At 35.8% G+C, this 15,762-nt stretch overlaps 1 protein-coding gene across 3 annotated transcripts in view; it reads left to right on the forward strand.

The window, feature by feature from the left end:
• NDFIP2 (Nedd4 family interacting protein 2) overlaps positions 1-11,292 on the forward strand; it is a 44,615-nt gene extending 33,323 nt beyond the window's left edge. For 2 of the 3 annotated variants that reach the window (XM_057374574.1, XM_057374576.1), the window contains 4 exons: positions 1,287-1,411; positions 4,405-4,471; positions 7,786-7,891; positions 9,745-11,292. In XM_057374574.1, coding sequence (XP_057230557.1) covers positions 1,287-1,411; positions 4,405-4,471; positions 7,786-7,889 — 296 coding nt within the window. In that variant the 3' untranslated portion in view covers positions 7,890-7,891; positions 9,745-11,292. Of the gene's footprint in view, positions 1-1,286; positions 1,412-4,404; positions 4,472-7,785; positions 7,892-8,684; positions 9,586-9,744 lie in introns of those variants that run through there. The other variant, XM_057374575.1, reaches the window with a different exon arrangement.
• Positions 11,293-15,762: the final 4,470 nt, after the last annotated feature.

Genomic DNA, 15,762 nt, shown 5'->3' on the forward strand with positions numbered 1-15,762 from the left:
CAGACTGATTTTCTATTTGTGAGCAAATCATTGCATCTTCATGTGGATTATTGGAAGAGTTGTTACAAGGACTTCAATTATAAAAATAGTGGCTGTTTATAGATAATACTTCAAAATGTTTTAATTAAAGAAAACTGTTGAGCAATTTTCTCTTCCTAGTTGTGTGTTCAAACTTTAACTGAAGAGACAGACTTTTTTTTGTGTGATGATTAATGTCTGAATTTGATGTAGCTAAGTTYGAGATTTTAAACATTAAGGTTTTATGGGCAGAGGTTTTGTTCCCCTCTGCCCCTTTTCAATTCCTGTTTCCCTCTTCTGTGATTGTGTTTACTGTGGAGTTCTCTAATGTTCTCAGTTTTCCACTGTCGTATCTTCTCCAGAATTCCTGAGTCGTCTTCTTCCAGCTCCACCAGCTCTTCTGTTTTGAGGTTTTCTTTTTAGATGCCCTCACTGATTCCCAAGGCTGGGGCATTCCCCTGACTGTGAATTCTCACACTCTGATGTAATGCATGCAGCCTGAAGTCAATACAGATGATGATGCTGATTGCCGAATACATATGCAGAAATGAAACTTTTAAGTTGTTAAACTGGGGGTTGTGTAAAAGTGTTAATTGAAGCAAGAGTGGCTGTTATACTCAATGTCATTTTTGTTCCTTGATTTCTTCAACTTTTGTGCAAAACTTTGAGGCTTCTTATGCCTTTATGAATATAGATCTAAAAGAGAACACATAAATACAGATCTAAAAGAAACCCATGAAACATCAGCTTCTCAATTGATCTTCCTTTATACACTTATGTTTACAGAGGGAGAGTGGATACTTTTATTCTGTTCAATCCAAACTGGATAAAGCTGACTATGCAGCTTTGATACATTCATGTATTTGTGTGCATATAACTATATTTTTTGGTTATAAAAGTGTAGCAAGGGTTTTTCTTCTTGGTTTTAATCCAAATCTTGTATGTTACAGTCCTTTTTGTGACTTTACCCTTCATGTCCAGTATAATCTGGTTAGGTGTCTATTGCAGTGTAATACTTCCTTTTATGTTGGAATTTTCTCTTGTGTAAAGTAGTAGGTTCCAGCCTGTTTACCATTTGCTTTGTCATTAAGTGACTATACCATGGGGAATGTCTGGGTTCAAAGTCAATCKCTGAAAGCCTGAATTACCGGAAGGGAATTAACTGACTGTGTAAGCATGTCCTTAGTAGTTTAAAAGTGAAATTACTGTTAGCTCTGTTTGCTTAGCTATACAGATTAACAGAAGCTACTGTTTCTTTTATTTTATAGTGGCGTTTATTTTCAACTGGATTGGATTTTGTTTATCCTTCTGTATAACAAATACCATAGCTGGAAGGTATGGTGCAATCTGTGGATTTGGTCTCTCCCTGATCAAATGGATTCTCATTGTACGGGTATGTTTCTTGTTCACATTGTACAGACTCTGTRGAACAAACCCATAGCAGTTATATAATGAGGAAATTAAAAATCTGTATTTTTCCTATTTTTACCTAACATAGCATTTGATGTTCACATTTCCACTAAAATAAATGCAGAATGACTCATTCCTTGCACAAGTATTTAACAGTCTACAGAAGAAGTGGAGCAAGTACCTGAAATATCACTGGTATTGTAGTGTCCTRTATAAAAGAACTATAAATGCCTGTTGGGAAGAGACTATAAGAAAGCATTTCTTCCTTGTATTTGATTCTTTTATTCCTTGTAAGATACATTGGATCAAGTCCAACTTGAATATGAAGTTAGTTGCATTTTTGCCATTTGAAATTCTTGATATTTTCACTGCAAAACKAGATACTTTTCCAAAAGATACATTAGCCAAATGCAAGTTACTTAGCTGGCTAAGCGGGTGCTAGATGAAATATTATGCTGATTTCAGAACTTAAATTCTTCGTAACTGTGAGGCACAACATTTAAAATCTCATCCATTTTAATGAAGAAAAAGATTTTGGACAACTTAGATATCTTTTATGTTCTGCCATCAATGATTTTTAGAAAGAAATTCATTTCCTCTGTGTGTGTGGTTTATTAACTTGATTGGGTCTTAGCACGACAGTAAAAAAGCCCTAGAAAGATTGTATGGTCCTTCCTGGACATGTACTGCATCCTTCTTAGAGCTTTTTTAAAAATTCCTTTTTAGCTCATTCAGAGCAGGGGAATGCTGCTGGACCAGATGAGATTCTGGTGTATTTGTTGGAATACAAGGGCTGGGATGGACTTGATCTTGAAGGAGAGAGAAGACATAAATTTTTCAATTATGCATTCATTGGGGATATTCAGCTTCCCTTAAGGCATCCTAAACAGAGGGCAGAACTTGCTCATTATGTCAGTTTTATTGCTTCTCTCTGCTTRAAAATGTTCTTAAAACAAACATAAAAATGAATATATGGTAAACTTCCTTGAAGAATTACTGTGTTCTAGACTATAATTAAATTMTTGTATGTAATCTGTTACTAATTCAGAAACATTAGAGCTGGCTGATTCCAAGGCCTCAGGGTTGAGGTTTTTCTCCTAGTGAAGGTCATTATGTTCCTCTGTTGTCTCCTTAGCTAGAGATAACTGCAGAAACCTCTTGAGGTGTTGAAGTCATTTTAATGCTGACACACAAGCAGGCCTGTGCCTACCAAATTATTCTGTTCCTTTGTTACAAACTCTTTTGAGGGCTTGCATCACCCTTTCTCACTGAGGGTCAGTATTAGAAAACTTTTTAGTGTCTAAACAGTCTGAATTCACTTGTGCTTGGTCTGTATCAGCTTTTACTGGGGAGAAGGAGGAGCAGAGGGAACAAAAGYATGGTCTTACTATTGGGGAAGTTCTGTGGTGTGGCTGATTCTGCCCAAGGAGAGTAGGAGAGGACAGTAATGCACGTGGGCAAGTGTTTGGTTTTAGTAAATCTTCTTTCCAACTAAATGAAATGGTAACTTTTGGAAAAGGGTATTGATATATGTATGTGTCTATATATATATATATATATATATATATGTATATATACACACATGTATAATGTTTAGAGAATTGAAAATATTGACTAACAAGTGAGATGGGATCAAAGTCGGTGTGTTGTCAAAACCCTGGAAATTGAGTATTAATATAGAGTTAATGTAAATACCAATTCTTTAGTTCATCTTATTATTTCTGTTTCTTGCCTTTTTTTTGACTAGTAATTAATTATCCTAGTACATAGGATTAAACCCTGAAAGAATTTGCATGATATGGCTTTATTCTGGAGAAAACATGTGGATGATTTAATGAAAAAAGCCAGCTATGTCTAGAGTTCTTATAATGTCTTGGATTTTTAYCTGATTGCATATGTGGCCCAGTATCTTTTGTTTGGCTGGTTTTGGTTTTTGTTTGGTTGGGTTGTTTTGTTGTTTTTGTGGGGGTTCTTTTGTTTGCCTTTTTTTATTTCCTCCCCACACTTCTTGGTTGATATACTGAAATGTCCTAGAAAGGGCAAATGGGAAACACTGTCAGGATGCAGTAAACATAATGAATGATAGCAGGGTAGAAGCGTGTGAAAAGTGTGCAGAGCCACTAAGTAGGTTATTTTACGCCTTCTGGCAACTCTTCACACATCTCCCCATTTCTACTTTTTGTATGGGTTTTGGAGACATTTGATTAGCCTTTTTATCAGTGAAGCATGAAGTTTGGAGTCTGGTAAAGGCACAGATACCTGTCTCCAGTACGATCACACCCTGCCCTCCAGCTGCCTCCCACATCACAGGGARCACAAAACTGTCTGCCATGGTCACTCGAAGGAACAGTTGAAATGGCACTTCAAGGTTCATTTGGCTGCGTTCAGCTCACTGCTGGGAACTGAATGCTGGTTTGAAAATGAAAAGACTTTAATGAGTTGGGGGTCTTTATGGGGCTGGTATTCGTGGCAGCGATTAACAGTAGGGGGTATACAGAAGGTCAAAAGCTCTTCTTTTGCGGGGTCAGCAGAACATCCCTGTCTGATAAGATTAAACTATTGTGGCTTTTCGTGTTAATATCTAAAGCAGCAGGCTGCTGTAATGTGTTTGGAATGGCAGGCATTGGGGGGAAAAAAAAGGAAAATCGACAAGAAGTGATTCATTATAATAAAAAACATCAGATTACTGGCAAGTAATACAAGGGCGTTTTCCATATATATATATATATATATATATATATATATACACACACACACATTTTTTAGAGATTTTTAATTACTTTGCCACAAACTGACATTAGAAGTATTTTATTTGTATATTAAAGTGCTGCACAAATACCAGTTTTGTATTTTAGTAGGATATATTACTTTTCTTTTAACTTGCTTTTTCCTCTATGCTTTCTCTGTTTGCATAGTGCATTACATATGTCTTAGTCATCTATTTTACTACAGCTAAGCTTCATATATGAATTTCAGTTTTCAGATTATTTTACTGGATATTTCAATGGACAATACTGGCTTTGGTGGATATTTCTTGTACTTGGTAAGTGGCAGTTGAATTAATTTCTATTTTGATGTGGAAGTATTCAAAAATGAATCATGTCATTGTAAACAACAGTTTTGTAACATGTTTATTAGCTATGTGCTTTCCCTTTGCTGCTGATAGTTGTGTGTGTTATTTTTATTTCCATAGTATTAATGAGTTTATCGATTACCAGTGGTGTTATTATGTGAACTGTGGACTCTTCAAATACCCTGCAGCTCAAAAAGTTTTGTTCTGCATAAGTGATTGTGTRTAAAACTGAGACTCGTAATTTGTGCTTTTTAAGCTGCTTATACTGATCCAGGGGTGCAGAACTATATAATGAAACTTTGGCTTTATGTAGAGAACATATCGAAAAGTGAGTGATATGTAATATTTACACGTATAAGCCTATATGTCAAGTATTAAATTTTAAGAAGTGTGACTGAACCCAGGAAGGTGGAATGTGCTGTCTTGTGCACAGGTCAAAATGTCCTTTTTGAGTCTTTAGAAATGCAAACTGCATCAGTAGTTGCTCAGTAGGATGAGAGAACGGCTTCATGCTTGCTGATCACAGTGGTCCCATGATGTCAGCTTTCTCTTGAGTGCCCTGCCTGCCCATGTTCAAAGTCTTACACACATCAAATTCTGCTCTTCTGTTTGTTTTTATTGAGGATATACCAAACCCCAACTGTGCTACCTTTTCTCCAGCTGTGGATTTTGTACTTTGAATATGGAATCAGGAATGATTTTCTTTTATAGAAGTGAATGCTGCTATGCATTTTAATTTCTATTTCCAGCTCTGGAAGCACGGTAAACTGTTGCTGGTTCAGTAGATGGCACTCTTCCCTTTGAATCAATTGATTCAAGTGACTAACAACAAGTGTTAGAATGAAGTATTGAGAAAATTAAGAAAAAACACCAGCTCTGAGATCCTGACTGTGACTTGCTATTTCTCTTGCAAAAAATGTCAAAAGTTTTAAACAACATTACCTAAAACGTTTTCTATCTGCCTTTTAATGGTGTTCAAGGGCATTTGTGAGACTTTCTAATGCGCACCTTGCTCTACTGTTGTACACTTGGTTGCTTGTAGAAACCTATAAAATGCAAATCTTTAACACATAACAGCATTGGTGCCTTGAGTGTCTTCGTATTGTTTGAGGTTATTATATTGAAGTGGGTGAAATCACTCTTTTCAGGCACAAACATCTCCAGATAAGTCTTTAATTAAAACCAAGCTCTGTGGTGCCTGAGATTGAGGTTTGGCACCTTTTTTCACTAKGATGAAAATAGCTTGTTCTTCCCCTAGCACTCCCCCCCACCATGTCTATGGAAAAAGCTATAGGTTTTTTTTATTGGTCTTTTGCACATGTTCAGGAAGTAGCTCACTTTAATTTGGGAAAGCCTTATTGTTTTGTCTGAATTGTTTGAGGATTTTTTATTTTTTCTTTAAATCACAAAGTTTATAATATGCCCTGGAATAAAAGACACTCTGAGGTATGCACTATGCATCCAGCAGTMAGCATTCCCTTGTCTTATGTATGTTTTGCATGAAATATGCCAACAATGTTTAAAATTGATAAAGGGGCTACATGGGACTGCTGGAACACCACAGAAGGATTTAATCCAAAAAGGCTACTTAGCAGCACACAGAGGAGTATTATCATGTCAGGGTAACACCGCCAACCAGATCTGTGTTTTGTTGTTTTGGATAACCCTCCCTTTAGAGCACACAAAATTGTATGTTCAGCATTTCTGCAGAAGTGTATGTGTTGGAATCTTCCTTTTACATAGCCCTTTGACATCTTTGAGCCCACCTACTGCCATCTCCTCTCTTCTGGTTTTCACCAATCTGTTTCTGCTTGTTTTCCTTCTTGCAGCATCTGGAAAAAATCTGCTTATGTGTCAGGGAAAAGCAAAATGGTTTACTTCGAAAGAGCTGTCATGTACAGTGAAAAAATTGGGGAGAGACATTTTTAAATTTTAAATTTAAATGTTAGCCAGTGTTTCTCATTGAGGAACACAATGGAAAGTGGGAAGTTTGKTTTTTTTKGTTTTTTTTYYCCTTCTCTTAACAGAGAAATATAAAATAYGGATTGAACTTGGACTGGTTTTCCAAGATGCATAATGCAGAAAATAGGCTTTCAAGTACCTAAAGAGCTGCCTGCCCTCATGTTGCTGTTTCAGMTTCTTTTCTCTTGAAAAGAATACTACCTCTGGTAGCCTAGGACTAGCAGGTTTTGTAGTAGACTTGCAACATCTTACTGCATTCTTTGTGCAGAATTCACCACAGTCAAMGAAATATGTCCAGCTTAGGTAAAGTTATACTGGTGAGCAAAGCATTCTCTGTTGTCATTTATTTTGTTTTCATGCATGTTTTAATGAAGCWTTGCCTTAAAAAATCACAAGGAAAGTTTAAAAAATCACAAACAAATAATTTAGAGTAGAAATTATCATAGGAGTAAATCAGGGGCTCATCCACAACTSCAGGAAGAAAAAGTGCATGATGTAGGAAAGAAAATAATTTARTCCTTTACTGAACTTGTTAAACCTCAGTTTAGTTTTTCATTTGAACCTTTGRAGTTTTAATGCGTGTGTATATATACACACAAGCATGTATCTTCAAGGTACCGTTGTTGCAAGTGTAACTTCTCTGTGACTATTGTGTACATATTTTTCCTGATACTTGAAATATTCTTTTGAATGCAGTTAAATGTAAATATTTTAAAAGRTTCTGAAATGTGGAGTTGACAAAAAATGTAATGCTGACATATGTTGGATAATTTTCTTTGGCAATTGTTCTTCCTCCTCTTGGACAGGTGTTTTTTCATAGATTGTTAAATCTCAAGTCATAGTCTACTATAATTCACTATTGGCTTCTTTCTAGAGCCATCCTTACTTTGTCTTTTTTTTTTTTTTCCTCTCATCACATGCAGTACATTTATCATACACATTGCTAAAGGTACATTTCGTGGACCAGGTAGTTTTCTAACACACTAGTGAATTTATTTTGGGAATTTCACTTGAAAGGAATTTGCAAATCAGATTCTTTTACTTTTCAGGATTTTATTTCTTCTTTGTAACTATTTCCRTGTAGTCTTTTTAGTAGATGTTACTTGAACTGAAAATCACTAAAATTTCTGAAAAGCCTTCCCTAAAATTGAATCCTTGTATCACAAGAGAAAATCTGACTCGTTGAATTTGTGAATCATATATAAAAGACTCCAATTTACTTTATATAAGCTAGGTTTTAAAAATTATGTTAATAAGAATAATGTGGGATAGTGTGTATTTATGTTAATATACTTACTTTTGTATATTTTCTACACTTTCAGGACTCCTTCTGTTCTTTCGAGGCTTTGTTAATTATCTTAAAGTCAGAAATATGTCTGAAAGCATGGCAGCTGCTCATAGAACAAGATTTTTTTTCTTGTACTAAAGGTAAGCAATTTTTAGTGATGAGGGTATCTTTCCCAGGAAAATGGAGAAGAATGAAATATTTAAAATAAATAATCAAACTTCTGTCATGAAGTAGAAGTTACATGGGTTTTGAACRTCTGTCATTAATATTGTGTATATATTTTTCATGGGCTTGGAGATGTATGAATTCTCTTATTTGAAAAGAAATTATGCATCCTCATTGCTTTCAGTCTTCCCTGGAACTAATGTTCAGTAACAAAAATTAAGAGGAACGTGTTGTTTTTCCTAAGGAACAGTATCTGCTGCTGTCAGGATGCTGTCCTTTGTGTTGGAAAACTGGCTTTAGTAGTGAACCTGTTGTCAGCAAGTTAGGAAGCWCTAATCTGCCTGCATATTAAATCTGATTGACATGGGTCTGAACATGCAAACAATAGATGAGTATTGTCTCTCTTTACATGACTGGATTAAGACAGTCATGTACAAGTATGATTATTGTGTATGCAACAATGTGCTTTATGTATCCTTCAGGTAGCTGACTAATCAGTCTGGCACATATCCATTTTTTTTTTAAATACTATTTATCCGTTAAGTGGATTTATTGGACTTCACTATGAAACTTAAACCAGGGGTCTTTATTTGTGTTCAACTTTTTAAATTTAAATTGCATGACAAGATAAATTTAAGCCTAGAAATACGTATTGCAGCACTTCTTTATTGCTCTGCACTTTACTAAAAATGCTTAAAGACTACCATTTTACATACTGAGAAGCTATGTTTGCTGTAAAAAAAAACGGTTTTTATAAATTTTCTCTAGGGTTGGTCACAGGATCAATTTGAATTAAGCCACAATGCATTTTTGAAGCCTGAAAGCAGAGACAGTATTTGAATGGGGGAAGAAACCGRTTCCTGATATATAAGAAAGTGATCAGCAATTTAAAAACAGCTAATGATGAACATGTGCTATACAATACCCACTTGATTCTGAAAAAAATCTGTTCACAAAACTGTAACATAAATATTTCTTTTCAACATGCCATTTTGTCCAAATTATGCAGTGAGTTAATTAATTGAGGTGTATATTGCCTTTTAGCAACTACTCTAAATTGGCAGCTACATGGCAGTATTTCCTTTTTGCAATAGTTACATATGGCTTATTTTCTTAGTGTTGTGTTCATCTCTTCAGAATACCAAAATTTGTAGAGGAGACTGAAAACATGTTMGCTTTCAGTACAGTAATTAAAAAAAATTTCTTTTACAAATGGTTGTTAGGACTAAATGGTATTTGCRAATTGTAGTTTGAAGAGAATAGTGAGAGTGTAAAATAATGCAGTCTGGGATTCCTTGCTCTTCTGCAGATAAAATTCTGCTTTGGGACAAAACACTGTTTAACCCAGCATTTACTGAAGTTAATGAGTTGTCCTATCTGAATTCAGTAGTTTTTCTTTACCTATAAGCACCACTGAGGTGTAGGGGTTGTGGTCTCATAAGGTCTGTGAAGTGTTTAAAGAGATGAACACACAGGTATTATATTTGTGAAGCATCTTAAGTACTGAAACAAGAAGTTCAAATTAGTTGCTATCACATTAAAATGTCCTTGTTCCTGCATAGGCAAGTTCCTCTACAGAGACTCCTATACAGTGATTGTTTTAATAAGTAACGAATAACACCCCTACAGTTGGAAAATATTCTCAGGTGTTCTTTTGAAATMATAATAAAATAAYAGTAAATTATTGKKTTTTTTTTCYCCCATCCTGACATGGGGGAGTGGGGCCACTACTGTTTTGCTTGCAGTTCAGGTTTGCTGGTCACTTAGCAATGCTGCTTCTGGTGAGTCATGGTGATGAACTGAAGTACAACTTTTTCTTTATCTCCAGACTGCATCGAACAGACATTCCTTTCCTATGCTGGTGTGAAACTTCCAGATGATCTGTATCCCTCCAAGTTAATAAGATACAAGACTACTAAAACCAGAAGGCAAATTAGTGAAAATATGGCTTCAAAAACGAATGGCAGGATGGTTTATGCTCAAGTACCAGTTCTGGTCATTCTAGTAAATATTTATAATTGCTGCCTTTTGTTTTAGCACATTTGTATATGTGCTTGTTAAAAAGATAGTATTGAAGTAAGAACAAACTATCTGTAAGTATAGATTAGGTACTGTCAGACTCAGTTAATCTGTGCTTGTTGTATCTGAAAGATTTGAGTGGTAACTTGTTTCACAGCTTGTATGTACCACTGACTCGGTGATCTGAACTTCTGAGTASAATGAAATGCATTAAATGATTCAGATTAACCAGTTCAGACAGTTTTTTTTATATAATTTAGATTCATCTAATGATTGTATAGAACATTTTTAAGTTTACTAAACCCCAGAGTTCCTTGTCACAAACTTGTATTCGCCAATATTTTATTGAATCCAAACTAATATACTGGTTTGTGCTAAAACTGATACACTTTGAGTCCCCTGTAAATAACTGCATAAATGACTGTTTTAATTGCTTCTTAGGAAATAAGTCAAAATATATTTTGTAACAGCATATTCTCTAAATTTTGTTTAGTCTTAGAGCTATATACATATTTTTTGTTAATTGGCTATTAAAGGTTTAGTTAGTAGTAGATGTAATTTTGGAGGTTTGCATTCTTCAGGTCACTATAAATATGACATCCACACTGAGGGCTTCTCAAAAAAAATCATACAGCTACTTTAGAATGCTTGTTTAGAATAAATACTTTGCCATTTCATAAGGACAAGCTAGTTTAAATGCAAGGTAATTTGGGAAGTAATCTATGAAGGAAAAAATCTTTTAAAGCTCTGAAAGTAGAAAATGTGTGTTTTACCTCTCCCTTTATTCATTTAAGGTATACCATTACATTCTTATAAATATCATCTCTTTAAAGGGTACTGTCTACTGTTCATGCATGTGTGGTTTCTTTTAAAGTTTGTGAAATTTATGCTTCTTCTTAAATAGGAGAAGACATCTCTCAGTCCTTTGTACAACTGGAATCTCAGTTGCAAAAATACATTGGCTGTTGGTTGCACCTTYGAGGAAAAAAAGTACGAATAGTTTCCTCCAGTTTTCTTTTTAATTAGAATTCTCCTTTTTTATTACTAACATTAAAACCAGTGAGTTTTATGTTGTGTTAAGCTAGTGCTGTATTGAGTTTTGTATCTATAATGAATGTTTAAATTTACATATGTAAACATTTTCATTTTCCTAATCTTTCAGAAATAACTGATAGTGACTAAAACTTTAGGGGCACCTCTACTTCTCAGCTTTTTATGGAAAGAAAAAATTTAAGTATTATGTTCAATATYCAATTGGGATTTCCTTCTTCCTAAACTTCTGTTTCTGTGTTCTTTTGCATTCATTGTCCAGATGAAAAAGAAGCGAATAATAAAGCATTGCTTTGTTTTGCTAATTAAGACTTAATGCTTTTTGAGTTTRTTTTGTACTTCATGTTGAAAAACGCACACTGCAGCATTTGTGTCAGCATAGAATTATAGACAAATTACTTGGCAGAATAGGTACTAACCAATCCTCCCTGCCCTTTTTCATCTCATTTTTTAATGACAACAAACTGAGGACATTACTTTTAAGGAGTTTATACAACCATGCAAGGCATGCAATATTGCTTCATTTTCTGTGCTTACCAAAATCAACTAGTACTATTTTTCAACTATATACATTTTCCTATATTAAGTAGCAACTTCTGGTAGAATTATTTCTGTTTGGTCAGTGTGTTTTATCGAAAGCTTCATACAGATACTTTGTGTACTACATTAGAAAAACTCTCATTTGGTCAGAAAGAATATGCAGGGTTAAAAATGCACACGTTATCTAATCCTCTATAGTTGATGCATCAGTTTGGAAGCCTGAAATCTCATCAGCAGGAGGAAGGGAACTGGGACACCATTTTCAAAGACTCTGCAATCTATTCCAGATGTGTCAAATGCTGCATATTTTCCTTGCTATTTCCTGTGAGCTTGGTTTGGAGCAGCTGGCTCTGTGGTTTAGAGACACCTGGCCAGCTTTGCTTTGTGTCTTGGGGRTGCGAGGGGAGAAGCTCCAGTATCACAGTGAGGTTGACTGTAAACAGATTTTATATGAATGCAAATAAGGCTTTGAAGCTTGGGGCAAAAACAGCTGAAGGAGGGGAGGTGGGGAGAGAAAATTCCGGTTTATTTGAGCCAATGRCATTATCATAATTTTTATAGTTTTGTCATCTACTTGTAATGATGTAGACACCACAGGAGGATTGACATCTTGAATATGATTCTGGTAGCCTGTGGGACTCTATTAAACATTTCAGAAATGATCTGTCACTCACACTTCCAGTCCTCTTACAGAGCAGAGGTTGTCTCCAAGCTTCCACAAAACTCTCTCACCTGAAGTACGGACAGTTCTCATCCTGCAACACCTTTTAACCTGATTTCAACACCCTACTCTTTCTGTATCTGCTTCCCTCCCTTTGAACAATGACAGCAGGTGAGGAAAAGTGGCTTTATTCGTGTTTACCATAACATCAGAAAGCTTTTAAATCTCTTCTGYTTTCTGAGAATGTTTTCCCATAATGCTCTGCATTACTCCTTCCTGTGTGGTTGCTTGCATTGTTCACTGGAGCAAAAGAAGTTCATCTCATGAAATTACTATAGATAGCTTCCTGGACTTATGAAGAGAAGACACATAACCTCTGGTATGGAAATAAATCTCTCARTAAGGAAAAAAATATTTCTAATCRCCCTAAAACATGATTAACATGTGCACAGCTGCCCAGAAACAGCAGAGTCCATGGTATTGTTTCTGCGGTGTATGTTGTTCTTTTCCACCATCCAGGGATCCTTATCTTTTTTCTTTGTAATTCTGAATATACTTTTGCAATCTGTATGTTTTCTACTTAGCATATGCTTTCCAGTTCCATGTTCCTTCTCCTTTCTCTGTGAACTGGCTATGCTCCCTGCAAGGATAGGCAGAAGGCTGCTCTACTGCATGGTGGCTGCAGTTAATAAATAAAGCACCTAGCAATTCTGAAAGGATTTTTTCTGTTTCTTGCAGCAATGGTTTGTATCCCCATACATCCGTATTTAATTATTTTTTCTGGTATGTAATTGCCTTCTGCCCCTCAACCATTTTCAGATGAAATAAAGTCAGCTTTCTTGGATTTTTACCTGTGCTATATTTTCTACTTTAGGTAACTGGAATGTACAAGGTTCAAAAGTATTGCACACAACATCAGCTCTCCAGCTCCTGGTCTTTTTTTTAGTSTGTAAACCAGAATGGTATCTATTGTAAATTTTAAAAAGTTTTGGTTCTTTCATGTTGAGAGATGGTCAGTTATCCCCATATTTTTACTGCTGTTCTTGTAGTCTTCACTCCTAATTTTTCTTGTGGTGAAAGAAACACTGTGTTTGTGGGAAATCTTAGAGTAATATAAGAAATTGTTCGTTGATTCTTCATTATACATGGTTACACAGATTCCCATCCCTCTTTAATTTTCTAGGCTGGTGTCATCCTGTGGCTTCCAAATGTCCAGTTACACAAGGAACATGGACTCCTGCTGCTATAAATTGTTTATGAGTAAATAACTACGAAGCATGCTTCACTTGGATGCAGTCATTAACTTGAGTCTGGCAGTTTAATATAATTGCAGTAGCGTTGCTCTTAGTCCACTTCTGCAGCTGCTGTACACATCTGTTTCCTGGAGTCTGAAGTCTCAGGTGCATCTTGTCTGGGTGTTTGAGCAAAGTCTGTTGGTCTTACTGCTGGAGGTGTTACTGGGATAAAGCCAGTGCTAATCATCRTGTCATTGGTAACATGAGCACCTGTGGGACCATTGCTGATGTCAAGCAGCCCTACAGGAGAGCTGGATGGGTATTTTTTATGAGGAGATGTGGGGATAATGGCWTCATACTGAAAGAGAGCAGGTTTCAGTTAGGCATTAGGAAGAAATTCTTCACTGTGAGGGTGGCGAGGCACTGGAATGCCCAGAGAAGCTGTRGGTGTTCCCTGGAAGTGTTCAAAGCCAGGGTGGATRGGGCTTTGAGCAACCTGGTCTAGTGGAAGCTGTCCCTGTCCATGTCAGGGGGGTTGGAACTAAATGATCTTTGAGGTCTCTTCCAACCCTAAACATATATGATTTTATAATTCTTCTTTGATTYTTTGACTTATAATTAATTAATTTGACATGTTCTCTTGCAATTTTTACAGAAAGTTTTGATAGGGATTTTTGTCTTAGAGGGTTTSTGATGGATCAAATTTACCTCTAGAAACAAAGAACTTCTGAATACAGTGCTATTGGTTCACTTCTCTGTGTGCAAAACAATGGGAATAATTTCCACAGATTAAATTGATCAGCCATTTCTACCTGAAATGTAAATCAGATCCCAACTCAAAAACTGCTACTTTGAAAACAGTATGATGCTGTGGTTAAGCAAGAAAAGGAATTTCTGTTGCAAATAGTTATTGTCTGTCAGTTGTAGTGTTACTGTACTTTGGATTGCTGTTTTTCCCCTGAGAAGTCAAAGTTTTTGGAGTTTGGTTTTTGTTTTTTTTTTTTTACTTTGTTGTTTTTTTTGGTAGCAATGTCCCATATGTTAAGTGCAAGAAGCACCGATAGCATAATCCTATAGTTATAAAACTAAGTTTACACATTCAGAAGTTGCATGTTCCTGAATTCTGACTGAAAGCTGACATCACATGTTGGACTCAGCAGGTTACATATGACTGGGCTCAGGTCTCTGCCTGATTCCTCCTGCATAATGATGATGAGTGCTGCTGCACATTGTGCTCTGGAAATGTCATGGATTCAGCTCCTTCAACACTGAAATTTACATTAATGAAGGAATCASTACTTCTTACTTTGTATTTTGTCACAAATCTCATGATGCTGGGCACCTTTCCTAGCCTTTAGCTTGGTGTGGTGCCTACACAAGTTTAGCATTGAAAAATGTGTGTTCCCTCCTTGTATGCTTTTTAAAATCTCAGAGGCGGATGTGATGCATTCATAAATACTTATTCCTGACCTTGGGCAGGACCTCTCTACAACTACCTGGTGTGAAGGGTCAGTAGGATTTGTGACGGGCTGCTTAGGAATTATCATTCCAGTAATAAAACTTGTACTTTCTAAAGTGAAATTGCTGCTTACTAAAAATGTTAGCTTTTTAGTAACAGCAACAGCTGTAGGGGCAACACAGACCAGAACAATGATACTTCTTACTAAACGTGTCTAATATAATACATTTTTCAGTGAGTGAAAAATTTTAAGTACTGTGTTGAATTCTTTATGTTGCAGTGTCATTTTACATGCTTCTAACTTTGATTTTCACATCTAATATGAATGGACGGTGAACATATCTAAATGGTGAATGCTACAGTTCTCAGAGGCTGAGTCACTTCATTGGTTTGTTCTTAGAGGGTTGAGCAGCTTTGAAGTGTGAATTTGAAAGTTTCAAGAGTAATTAATATCAAGAATTTAAGAATCAAATTGATCAAGGAAGTTGATACTYAAGGAAGTTTCATACTCAAGACATGAAACAAAGCAAAAGCCATTGTGTTGTTCACTCCCCCAAATAAGTAAATAGGTCTGTCAGCTTTTTTGTTTTTCACCACTGCTGGTTGTGGAAAAGTAACTTCAGTTCTGCAATATCTTGCCTTGCACATCATTGATCTTAATAAAAACTCAGCAGAAGAAAATGTCCTTCCAGTTATGCCCTTCCAGTTGAATTTGGAGTATTTGTATTTGGAGTCTTCCCAAGTGAGCACACATAATCCAGGATATAAAAATTCCCTACAAAGAAAACTAATGATGTGGTAAGTTGAGGAAAGTATCTGTTTTATGATAATAATTAACTTGAAATTGTGTGCACTTGCTCTTTTCTAAGAAGTGTCTTGGGT

The sequence above is a fragment of the Malurus melanocephalus genome, unplaced genomic scaffold, assembly GCF_030028575.1.
Source record: "Malurus melanocephalus ecotype Western Australia unplaced genomic scaffold, MMel_1.1 scaffold_229, whole genome shotgun sequence".
NCBI classification, from domain to species: Eukaryota; Metazoa; Chordata; class Aves; order Passeriformes; family Maluridae; genus Malurus; species Malurus melanocephalus.